Here is a 13,120-nt window from a genome sequence, read left to right on the forward strand (position 1 = left end):
TTATGTTTAACAAGCTGTACTGTCGACACTAGGGGAAAAATACCAGTTGGCTAAAAAAATCCAAACTTTTTCCTTATTTGGGGAAGCTCTCCATCAGGTACATTCAGCAGGAAAAAGGTTACATTTACAACTATAGTATCAGCCTAACTATTATCATTATGATGTTTAGCAATTTTAAATAAATTTGGTCCCCAAGTCAATAATTGCATACCGATACACATGGTCAATCATTCAGAGTTTAGAAGGAGGTTATATTTTACATATATGGCTAGAAAATCCCTGCCTTAATTGAAGCCAAGTTACTCAGCACGGCACTCCTACGCACATTCTTTTTTTGTTCCTCATGTTTGCAGTTTGCTTGGTTTTATTGTTGTGGACAACAACAAAAGAAAACTCCAGAAACACACACATGTAATACCCCTGAATGTATTCAAAGACCCAAACATCAAAATAAAAAGTAAATAAGTTGGTGCAAACACCTTCTGCCAGTATGTTGTGATGCTGTGCTCGAGTGAATTCTAGAAGGTGGTTCTACACACTTCAAGAAAGACAACTTAAAATGGTTCCTTTTAGTTTTGTTTCGACAAGACAAGAAGAAGCCTTAGTAACTTTTATAGTTCTCTTGATACCTATTATATCATACTGGGCTATCATAAATTTAAGTACAAGCAAGACAAGGCTTTTCTTAGGGATGACATAATCACTGGACTATTATTTGTTACTGAAACCCATTAAATCCAGAGATCCTGTTCTGATTGTAGGGTTGCACATCTGAATACTGTTAGTGACATAACAGCTACTTCAGAGTTCGAGTTATGCTGGAAATCCAGTCCAGCAGGCAATCTTTCAAGTTTGTGCTATGAGCATTCCAAAAATAAAGCAAAAATACATTTTGAATCTGCTTATAGAGTTGCTACCACTGTCGGTAAGAACTGAATTGAAATCTTTCTTCAGTATGGGTTATTCATATACAAAATATCCATTATTTTGTTTCATGTTTTGCTTTCCAATTTGGATGTCTATCCTTGGTAGTGTAGCTTTTGGTTCAATTCAGGCAAACAGGAAACAGTCCTCCTTACTACTTGCTACTTGTTGTAGCTGAGAATTATTTTGTAAAAGTCAAGGTGTGTCCTCGAATGCTTTGTCAAGTACTTTTAATTAGGTTCTTGCACAGTTTTACAGGGCTTGTTTTGTAGTCAATTTGTTTTATAATCCATATCCATTAATCACAATGACTATTGGGAGGAGGTGCTGCTAGTCCTTCCTGTCTGTATATCATCTGTACAACATAAGGGAGGAAAATGTGTTCAGCTATGCTTGCCCGCTATGCAAAGCAGGTCAACCGAAAACACATGAGACTTGATTTTGGCGACAACAAAATATTAGCTTTGTGATTTAATATCAGACGTTATAAAATGTTTTTTATGTATTTATTTTTTTTTTCATATGAACCTTAATCTGCTGCATATAATTTTAAATAGTACATACATTTATATTTTTTAATTGACAAAAAACAATAAAAACTTTAACTGGAAAAAAACAAAAGAAATAAAATGTATTTAGAAGGGGGCGAAGATAATTAATGTACCAAATAATTTTGAAAGCCCCTTGCATAATTTTGTCTCCATTCAGCTCCTGAAGTTTGTTCCTGAGAAGAGTGATATTGACCTGCTGGAGGAACACAAACATGAACTTGATCGCATGGCCAAAGCTGACCGATTCCTTTATGAAATGAGCAGGTAGTTACTGAAGCAGGCGAGCAGCGAACTAAACTGATTCTGACAATTAAACTTTCTTCAGTTCACCGACTAATGTCTTTAACTACAGCAGTGGGCAACCTAATAAGTCTCCAGCAATGTCCCTGAGAAAGACCCGGCTCTGAAATGCCATTGTCTTAGTGCTGAGTCAGGAGTTTTATTATTATGAATGAGTCCCAGGTGAAGAAGTTGGCAGCTGTAACAATACAGGATGACACACCCTGTAAGTGTAGTGAACATGTTTGTATGACTTAAAGGAAATGCACTCCTGTGTGGGAAAGCCAGGCTGTTTCCTGGCCTAATCAGAAATCCAGAAGTTATCACTCTCTGTACATGGTGGATAAGGATAATATATACTTGGCTTGACCCTAGGTTTTTTGTCCCATATAAAAATATTTTTTTGAGGCATCCGACAAGAGTTTGTTTTAATAATATAAACAATGACGGTTCTAAGGAGTGCCACCCAAAAATTCATTAAGCCAGCCAAACACAGACATGTTGTATTTGTATTGTATTTAGTAATGTTTACTGATGGCGGTATTTAGATTGGTATGCTACATGACAGCTTCATTGTGCTGTTGAATTTTTATATAGGTCGACTTCCTGACTGCGTATTGGGGTCTTGCCATTCGTTAGATTAATTTTTCCCTCCCGACAGACAAGCCTAATATAGACTTGTAGCTTAATTAAGTCAAGAACAACTGGGCATCTGATCAACCACTGTCTAATCCAAAGATATCTATAAATACACAGCAATCCACCCTTCAGCTACTGCTTTAAAGGAGATAGGTCTCCCAGGGAGACCACTTTGGCAAGGGGACTGAGCCCACAGCCTTTCATTTTAAAGGGAGACAATGTAGTATTTGGTAAGTGTGGTAGGTTACTTGTCTTCATTACTGAATAAAACTCATTTTAGGTGCTGCAGTCTGTGCAGGGTACATTTTCCCTAACACCCCGATTTTGGCACATATGATGAAAATGTTGCAGCAAATCAAGTCACATGTGTAGATGGGTGGGCCTACCACAAGATTCAATTATGTGTTTAAGTAAAATCTGTTAAATGTCACATTGGTGTAACATATAGAGTTTGGTCAGTGCACAATTAGTATAAAGTGGTGCAACCATGTGGCAAGCATTTATACAGGCCTGCACATAATCTTGCACATTAGTTATAGACTCCCTGTGATAGATTCATTGTCTGACCTATTTTTTACAGAATAAATCACTACCAACAGAGGCTACAGTCGCTGTACTTCAAGAAGAAGTTTGCAGAGAGAGTAGGAGAAGTGAAACCCAAGGTTGAAGGTATGCATTTTCTGATTTACATTCTTGCATGTGCACACCCATCCATGTGGTTTTAAATACTCTATTGTGTGTAGAATTGAAAAGGGGAATGAGGTAGCGGGGAGACCCTTAATCCTTGAATGCAAAGACCTTGAGAACTGGGCTGTTGTCAAGATGTTAATCTCCTACTGTGTTTCCAAATGACCTCCTACGTTTTTCTTACCTATTTGTAGCGCTCCGTGTTGCTTCTAAGGAGGTGCTGCAGAGCAGGAACTTTAAGCAGCTGCTGGAGGTAGTCCTGGCCTTTGGGAACTACATGAACAAGGGTCAGAGAGGCAATGCATACGGGTTTAAGGTGTCCAGTCTAAACAAGATTGCCGACACCAAGTCAAGCATTGACAAGTAAGCAGCTTTGCATGCTTATTAAAAGGACCACTATAGGTACCATTGTATATAGGTATTTGTGTGTATGGACTATACTGCAGGAAAACAAACTGTAGATTTGACATTTTACATTTTTCAGGAATATTACCCTCTTGCACTATCTGATCACCATTCTTGAGAAGAAGTATCCCAAGGTTGTGGCTTTCCATGAGGATCTGCAAAATGTACCCATTGCTGCAAAAGTGAAGTGAGTACTGTAGAAAGAGTATTGATGAGTGATGTTCTTTAATGAAAGGTGGTTGGGTCAAGCTCAGTGCTTTCTGGATCTGCCTGCATTATTTAGAAAATCGCAGACCATGTCACAGTCCACTGCTTGTATTGATTTGCATTTGGATTGTGCTTGATGAGCTTGGTTTTGCGTTCACTCTCTCTGAAACAGGTAATAAAAGGTTTCGGAAACTGCAGACTTCATTTCATTAGTCAAAATGGGCTTACCAAAAAAAAATCTAAGTTGTCCGAAATAGTGATACAATAATAACACCAGCTCCACCCATTCCTCTGTTAAATATGACTGTTGAAATCCCCATGATCTGCTATTAAACAACAGTACATGCCGTTTTTATGCATTAAAAATACACACTAAATTTAAATTGAATGTGTAAAAATACGCATAGCAATTTTCCTGTACAGCTTGTCTGCCTCCCCTAAAAATTCCACTAACAACTACATCTCCCAGAATACAGTGTCTTCAGTTACTAAGAAAATGTACACAAGAAAAAACAACCAACAAACATTATCCAATCTCTGGCTAGCCCTGTTGTCTTTGCAGCCAATCACTGTAAGAATAAGAACATTTTGAAGCTACACTGGTTGAAGTGTAAACACCCAAGTCCAGCTACAAATCCAACTGAAACCATCGTCAGGGGCAACCGCTAAAAAAAAAGGTGCCTATAATATTAAACAAACTGTTTTATAACGAATGTATGGCTTTATATTAAGGTTGTAACATGTTCACTGAGTTTAAGAATTGTATTTAATATTAACATAATTAATTTGCAGTCAGTGCGATACCTTGAAGAAAATGCGCTGACCCGATAAAGAACCTCATAGAACACACGCGTGGCTGTACAGTAGTTCAAAGTAACAGTGCAGTTAAAATGGAAGGCTCTTTTTTAATGACTTCAAGGTAATGTTGCATTTTACCCCCTGAAAATACATTTTACTCTCTCAGTGTTCAAATTAGAGAGTAAGTTACTCCCAGACACAAAACTCTTATCTGGAGAGCTGACGATAGGGATAGTCCATGTAAGTACTTACTTGGCAACTTGTACTGTTCAGTTTAAAACACTGCCACTGTCAGTACACCTGGAATGAGTTCTGGTATTTCAAAATGTGAATGCTTTATTTTGCAGTGCTTAAGGGATAAAGCCATAGTGCTTCATGAACTTTAAAAAGCCAGCTTGGATAAACAACTGTCACTTTTTTTTTTTTTACTTAAATCCAAAGTCTTGTCCACCCACCTTTTGAAGCAGATTGGCAGGGCAACATGACTGATAATATTAAAGAAGTGCTGAATTTCAGCCAAGGCAAATTTGCTTTTGGCATCTACTTGTAACCCGAGATAGGAGCCCTACAAATAGGACTTGGCCAGTACCAGAGTGATTTCATTAAGTAGTGTGTAATGTGTCACTGTCAAAACACACAAATGACATAGTCAAGTGGTTTGATTTATTTATTTATTTTTTATTATTATTATTATTACTTGTGTATTTAGCAGACGCCTTTATCCAAGGCGACCTTACAGAGACTAGGGTGTGTGCACTATGCATCAGCTGCAGAGTCACTTACAACAACGTCTCACCCGAAAAACAGCACAAGGAGGTTAAGTGACTTGCTCAGGGTCACATAATGAGTCAGTGAGTGAGCTGGGATTTGAACCAGGGACCTCCTGGTTACAAGCCTGTAGGTTGTCAGGTATGCAGTGGGAAGGATCAATGGAACAGTCTGGACAGTGTTCAGTTCCTGATATGCCCTTTGGTAAAGTAGTTATATAGTAACTTTAGAAACAAATAAGTGTAGTAATAGTGAAATAATAATATAATTGTCAACATGCCCTAACTGGATTAAATTAAATGTATGTGTGTGTGGATCAATAGAGAGCTTAATTCACCTGAAAGCTTAATATGTTCTCTATTTATTATTAATAGATTTCCTCTACCTGTTTAATCACTTTGAAGGGCTTGCTTTCCTAGTTGGATGTTGGCTAGACAATCTTTTTTTTAAACAATCTCCAAGGCTTAGCCAATATTTTTGTTTCATGAAAACTTGAAATATTTTATTTTCCCTTTGGAACCAAAAGGAAAACCAGAACTGCAAGTGTGTCATTTGCTTGGAACACGATGTGTCGCCGGCATAGAACATGAAATATAATAAATATCAATCTTCAGTAACTGGGTCAGTGAACAGGAACTAGGCATTCGGCAGCTGTCTGAGATTCACAGCTGAAATATTACAAGAAACACCAACTTAGACTTGGAGGGAATTCTTTTTTATTTTGCCAAAAAGGTTACATAGGACTATATTTGTACTGTATTTGGCTTGGGTTTGATTGTAAAATATCCACTAACAGTCTTTATGGGTGGCAATATGCTTTATTTCCAACTGATCTGAGTAGATGGGAGGATTTACAGGTTTGCAACATTAATCTCTACCAGTAGTAATTTTTTATACTTCAGTCATGAAGCCAAACTACACTTTTGATGACCCAGGTGGTCAATAGTACAGTGTCTTAATTTAGAGTCTTACCATAAAGGGTTCTCTGTGCAGAACAAGAGCATTGGATCTATGGTTCCCGCTAATAACAGCAAAACAGTAATTTGCCTAATTTGTCTTCTGTTTTGTTCCCTTGAATAACATTGCAATTAATGTCACAACGTATTAAGATGTGAGAAGTTCACTTGCGTATGCTAATATTTTATACATGTTACTGATTTCAGTTTAAATTCATGAATCTGTGACTTCCCATTATAGTCTTCTTTATGTTAGTCATGTAGACTTTTTGTACATACTAAAATAAAATTAAATAACATAGTGTGATCTTAGGCTCTGCATGAATGACTTGTAGTACTTACATTTTTTACTTACAGTGATTTTGCCTGTATTGAAGTATAGGGCTGATATAACTGTGACTTGAACCTGTGGATGTTTGTCTGAAGCTGAAGTAATTCTGTGTTATTCTTTCTTCTCTTAGCATGACCGAGCTTGATAAAGAAATCAGCAACCTGCGAAGTGGCCTGAAAAATGTGGAGAGTGTAAGTGTGCTTTCTCTGTTTCTAATTTCCAAACATGCTTTTCTTTTCCTGAGTGGTGCGAAGGAAGTGAAGGTGGGGGACCCCTCATCCAAGCTGGCCCGGGTCTCTTTCCTTCCTGAGTTGCATGAGTGGCTATCTTCCTGTCTGCTGTCGCTATCCATCGCAGACCAGAAAGAGCCATGTCACATTTTTATAACCAAGATGACTTGGTGGTTACATTTAACATCTTTGAGTTGGGGGAATCTGGATTTGATCTAAACAGTTCCTGGGGTCAGCAAGCTTCCTTAAATAAATTCTTTAAGAAACTAAGTTAATGTGACAAGATGTTTTAGCTAATGCCTTATTCACTGTTAATACATGAACTGAAACTTTGTCCACTTGACTTTTCTTCTAGTTACTTATAGATTTACTTCCAATGACAAAAGTTTATGTCCTAGACTTTGTGAGCAAGATGATAAAATTAAGCCAAAGAATGGTTCTTTTGTATTACGGTGGAAGAAGGGAGACTTCCTCGAGGTAAAGAGGAGTCTCTTAGTTTGAGAACTGTGAGGTCAGGGAATACAAAGCATTACCTGCTTGGTAATCTTGTGCTCCCTGTTTACATCCAACAGGAGCTGGAGTTCCAAAAGTCAAAGTCTTCGCAGTCCGGGGACAAGTTTGTCTCTGTGGTTAGCCAGTTCATCACTGTGGCTAGTTTCAGCTTTTCCGATGTGGAGGATTCACTTACAGAAGCGAAGGAGCTGGTGAGTGTTATAGATTTCCCAGTTGTTAGAATGTGTAGGCTAAATTTGAATAGCTAATTATATAATACTCTAAAGTAAGGATTAAATGGAAAGTGCCAAAAAAAAGGAAGCTGTTTCTGTTACATGTACAATGTCTCCTGTCAAAGAACCCATGGGATTATATATTATTGTTCTGCAGCCGTGTTAGTGTAGGTGCTACAACATCATGAGGTTCCCTCGAACATTAAGTCATTTTTCCTGTTTCCTCTCTTGGTGTGTGGCAGTGGTTTTGTTTAAAAGGAAAAGGAAAAGCACCACATTGATGCATTTGTTTTGTAGTGATGCCACAAGTTGGCAAAATAACAAACTAAACTAGAGGCAGATATTTAAGTGTTGATTCGTCACCATGCAACAATACGTCCTAACACCGTAGAAGAAAATCTCTAGATCAGCATTACTTGCATTGCATTACATGTAAAAAGCCAGTTTCTAATTACCCAGGCTTCTGAACATTGCTACGCTGACTTTTGCCTTAATCTACAATGGAGGTTTCTTCCATGGATGTAGTCAACAATTTTTTTTTCCCCCCAACAGTTTTTTAACCCATAAGGGCAGCCCCAAATCTTCAATCACCACATACCTTTCCTGGCTAGCTAATCCCACCACTTGATTAAATTAAAAAAGTACAAAAAACTGTGAAAAAAAAAAATCAGTTTATCTCAAAATGAAATAATCTGTAAAGTTTGAAAACATGTTTATTGAGCACTATTTATGATAACCCTTACAACTGTGATTTGAAGAAATCTGGTGCTTTAGATGAATGGAAACACGTGGTTAAGTAATCTACAAGGCAATACACATGGCCTTGCTTAAGCTCTAATCGAAAGTTCGTTTAGAACAGAAAGGCCCTGTCTGCCCTGATTTGTACTTTGGGGGGGGGGGGGGGGGGGGGGGAATTATGACATTCCTGTTCATGAGACTATAATGCCTTTTAATAACCAAACTGGCATTTTGTAATGTGTCAGACTGTGCTAGGCTACCTGTGTCCACCTTCACCTCATGTGCATATGAACATGTAAGCTGTTCTGTTTTATTGTGGAAACTAGCCAAGACAACAAACCACAGTGCTTGTTAATCACGCACCATTTAATACCTAAACTGAGTAAATTTCCGAAGCACAGAACTGTGAAAAGGTCCTGCTAAAACACATTTGGTTTTGATATCGGGCCCACATGGCAATGATAAATTAAAATGACATCAAAGCAATGTTGAAAGTAAGAGTTCTTCATCCCCTGCAGTGTTTACTATGGGTTTTGCGTTCTTGGTGCCCCCAGACCACATTTACTGCTTCCTTTTTTTTTTTTTTTTTTTTTTTAAGTTTTACTGTTGCTTTGGCTAATAAAATATATTGTTATTAGGGAATGCTGAGCAGAATCTGGTGGCAATGTTACTGTGATCTTATCTACTGCCATTAGATATTCAGTCAGAATAGCCAGATGGGGCGGTTACCCATGGATTGCCTAACATGTGTGCGTGCGAGTGGGTTTTTCACCCTCTTTAAAGTCTCATTTATGTGATAGATGATGATGCTGAACATTTTAATATCAGCCTGAATGACACTAAACCTGTAACTGCCATCTGCTGACTGCGTGTCTTCGTGAAAGGGTCTAATTGTTAACAGCACTTTGACATGCCAGTAAAAGTGCACCTAACCTTGCTTTGAAGTTCTGTATTTTCTTGCTTGCAACTACTACATTGCTTTGAAGATCATTCTAAATAGTATTTATATGTCATTAGTTTGAGTGCAATACTGACATTTCACCAAAAAAAAGCATGTGCCAAAAAGCAATAACAAGTGGAGTAAGTACATGTACAGAAGAAAAGTTTGAAAATATGTTTTTGCCTCTCCTTAGGACCAGCATTCTGTGCAGTATCTGCACATTTGTCTTTACTTCGCTGAGTAAATAGCCATTCATTCTTTCTTTCATGCAGTTTCATGAGCAGGGAGCCTTTATTCTTTAGCTTTAGCTCTGGTTCATTTCCTTACTTGGGATCTCATGGAAATTCTTACCGTGCTTCAAAAAGCCCTTACCTTGAAGGTTTTATCAAAGCGAGAAGGTAGATCGATGAAACTCTCAACCCTCTTGTTCTGTGTTGCTCCAGTTCTATAGAGCTGTGAAACATTTTGGAGAGGATGCAAACAAGATGCAGCCGGATGAGTTCTTTGGAATCTTTGATCAGTTCCTTCAGTCCTTCAGCGAGGCCAAGCAGGAGAACGAGAACATGCGGCGCAGGAAAGAGGAGGAGGAGCGCAGAGTGCGCATGGAGGCACAGGTCAGAGGATTTAGGAAATGAAGAATTAATACTGTACTTTATCACGGTTAGAAAAAGGCGAGGGCTTTTGGGGGGGGGGGGGGGTATTAAATATGTCCATCAATTTTAAGTGGTGGCAAAATTGGTAACAGGATGATGCGATCATTTCTAAAACCAATGGCCCTCATATGCATATAGAGTTTGAATACAATATGCAACTCATTTACTTTAACTGGGGAGGAAAATAGGATACTATAGTTCAATTAACAGCGAATGTGGAGCAACATTTTATTTGGTTCAGAATTGCTCATGTATTAAAACTAGGGTTCTTTGTTTTATTTTTGAGGAGAGCACAAAAAACATATTGCCTTTTGGAGTAAAGTATTTTTTAAATGACTTGGGTTCTTCATTGAAACTTTCTGAAACCTGTTGTCAGGTTTTGCCACTTAGGGCCTGATTTTCAAAACTTTGTAAAAGACTTACTAATGAGTAAGACCAGCAGTGTTGATTAAATGTTCATTAAATGTATCAAATTTTGTCTTTTGAGTAATTATAGCTTCCAGCGAATTTACTGATTTGATTTTGCAAACATTGACTTAAGTTTCTATATAATTATTGAACATATGTTCTGTCCTTACTCATTAGTAAATCCTTTACCAGCTTTGGAAAATCAGGCCCTTATTTTGATAACAGGCAGAACAATTTCAAGTAAACAATAGGACAGTTGGATGGAAAATATATCACATGTAACCCTTTTTTCAAATATAATTATTCAATTATTTATTTATCTTAAATAAGTTCAGAACTACAGTATCACAGTAACACAGTATTATTTATATTTTCTTCTGTGTCCCTCCTTGTTGGCACAATTTTGCAAAAGCAGACCTGGAGGGGCTTCTTACATGTCCTTGTGATTAAGTGAAAGTCCAACAAGGTGGGTGTTATATCAGCTTGCCTCCTTACCGTCTTAGATGTCTCTGCCCCAAGATTGCACTTCAACTGGTCAGAAACAACAAAACAACTGAATGAAGCAAATTGTTGTTTGAAGCAAATTATGGTTTGTAGGAAGATAATAAACCTGCCTTTGTTTTGCAGCTGAAGGAGCAGCGAGAGAAGGAGCGGAAATCCCGCAAGGCCAAGGAGAATGGGGAGGAAGACGGAGAGTTTGACGACCTGGTGTCAGCCCTGCGCTCCGGCGAAGTGTTTGACAAGGACCTCTCCAAGATGAAACGCAATCGCAAGCGTATCAACAGCCAAGTAACAGAGAACAGCCGGGAGAGGCCAGTTACCAAGCTCAACTTCTAAACTTCTACATGCGAAACACTGCAGCTTAAAAAAAGGGGCAGTTGCAATTTCATTAAAAATGCTAGGAATCCTCAAGCTCTCCCTCTCTGTCTCTCATGCTAGTCACACTGCCCTGTGGCCCAGCCTTTTGGCGGCTTCATTTCTTATCTGACTTTCTGTTATTTCTGCTATTGGCTGAAAATAATAAGAAAAAGCCAATGTGCTCTGGTGCATAAGAATACCAATGTCTGTCTGGAAACAGATTACAAAAAAAAAAAAAAACATTCCCTTCAATGAAGAGTATGGAGAATAATTTAAAGCTTTCAGCCTTCTGAAGTGAAGAGAACCACTTATTACCAGGATCATCAGCCTGTGGCTGCCCTAACTATTTAGTTTTTTTTTTTTTTTTTTATTGTCATTGAATACTGGACTAGTAGACAGTTGGAATATGGCGCTGGTGCACCGTAGATGGAGGTTAGAAGGACATGCATTGATAACAGATCTTCAAAGGAGTTTCAAGCATCCTGAAGGGATGCCCATCCATGCACATACTGCAGGATCTTTTGTTCGACTCTTCGACGGGACAGATACTGTTTTATAACCATTGGAAATCTGGAAGTATTGGAAATCTGTTTTGTGCTCCCTCCTTGGAATAATGTAATCTCCAATGACAATTTTTGAACAAAAGAAACATATTTTGTTTCTTTGAGGAAAAGCTTTCATTCTAACAAATGCAGCATTTGCACTGAAAAACAGAATTATTGGAGCATGTTTGTTACTGCCAAGTTACCCCAAAATGCCCTGCTTTTGTGAAAAACATTCTATGCTGTCTCAAATGGGATGCTCTTTCTCAAAGGGAAAACATCAAATAAAAATGTAATTAAAAATGAAAAGAAAAAAGAACGCCCCACCCCATAATCTACAAGCAATCTGCTTTTGGAAGCCCAGTATGGAAGGGGGCATTGTGGACCCAGGCATTACTAGTATACTAAAACCATAACCTTATTTTGATCCTAAAAGGAAGAACTTAGTGTAAACTTTTAACACCAGTTTCAAAATGTAGAAGTGGGCTTTTTTATTCAGCAAATCACCAGTTCTTGGCAGGGGATATGGTGATTATTTGCTTGCTAGGTAAATTTACGCATTTAAGTGGCCAATACAATAATCATTTCTACAATTTTTCCTGCCTGTAGCAGACACTCAAATGGGAAAACTGTAAGTTGTATTTTTATTACACGATTTAAAGTCAAAATGGTGCAGTTTTACTGATCAGGGCTCACCTAACTGTTTTTGTTTCTGTTTGCATCTTATTTAATTTAAATGAAAAAAGGTCTACCAAAACAAGCAATAGACGGATCTATAGAACTATGAGTCAGCTCTTCCTTGAATAAAACTACACTTTGTATCCTTAACCTCCTACAAATTGTGTGAACAACTTTTCTTTATATGTGGGTTCCTATCTATATGACTTTTTATAATTTAAAACTGCCTTCTAATGTAAGATAGACCTGAAATACAAAAACATTAAATAAAAAAAGGATGCTGAAGTGTAAACTGTTTTTACTGTTCTTAATTCATGAATGATTCTGCCAAAAATAGAAGTAAACATTGACTCGGGCCACCAGGTGGCACTCTTGTGAAACCTTGGAAAACAGCTCCACCTTTTGGATTAGTATGAGCATTTTGAAACAAATGAAGTAGTGGAAGCTTGTACCTAGAGTGTGTAAAGTACTGATCTTTCTTTATGGATTATACACATAAAAAAAACCCCCAAAACTTCAGTTACCATGCACAGCTACTGTGGATTGATATATTGAGGTTTATACAACAGGATGCTTAAAAGAGATTTCAAAAATGGGTTATTTCACAAAAATTCAAGCAGCTCGGCTTTGTTTGATGGCTTGTGACCATCCATCTTCCTCTTGATCACATTCCAGAGGTTTTCAATGGGGTTCAGGTCTGGAGATTGGGCTGGCCATGACAGGGTCTTGATCTGGTGGTCCTCCATCCACACCTTGATTGACCTGGCTGTGTGGCATGGAGCATTGTCCTGCTGGAAAAAACA

At 38.0% G+C, this 13,120-nt stretch overlaps 1 protein-coding gene across 5 annotated transcripts in view; it reads left to right on the forward strand.

The window, feature by feature from the left end:
* The window catches only part of LOC131697603 (disheveled-associated activator of morphogenesis 1-like), an 80,435-nt gene extending 69,092 nt beyond the window's left edge, over positions 1-11,343 (forward strand). For all 5 annotated transcript variants that reach the window (XM_058987701.1, XM_058987705.1, XM_058987703.1 and 2 more), the window contains 8 exons: positions 1,633-1,739; positions 2,974-3,062; positions 3,275-3,443; positions 3,565-3,672; positions 6,676-6,736; positions 7,348-7,479; positions 9,622-9,792; positions 10,867-11,343. In XM_058987701.1, the coding sequence (XP_058843684.1) occupies positions 1,633-1,739; positions 2,974-3,062; positions 3,275-3,443; positions 3,565-3,672; positions 6,676-6,736; positions 7,348-7,479; positions 9,622-9,792; positions 10,867-11,076 (1,047 nt within the window). In that variant the 3' untranslated portion in view covers positions 11,077-11,343. The remainder of the gene's footprint in view (positions 1-1,632; positions 1,740-2,973; positions 3,063-3,274; positions 3,444-3,564; positions 3,673-6,675; positions 6,737-7,347; positions 7,480-9,621; positions 9,793-10,866) is intronic.
* The last annotated feature ends 1,777 nt before the right edge of the window (positions 11,344-13,120 follow it).

Source organism: Acipenser ruthenus, chromosome 15 (assembly GCF_902713425.1).
Source record: "Acipenser ruthenus chromosome 15, fAciRut3.2 maternal haplotype, whole genome shotgun sequence".
NCBI classification, from domain to species: Eukaryota; Metazoa; Chordata; class Actinopteri; order Acipenseriformes; family Acipenseridae; genus Acipenser; species Acipenser ruthenus.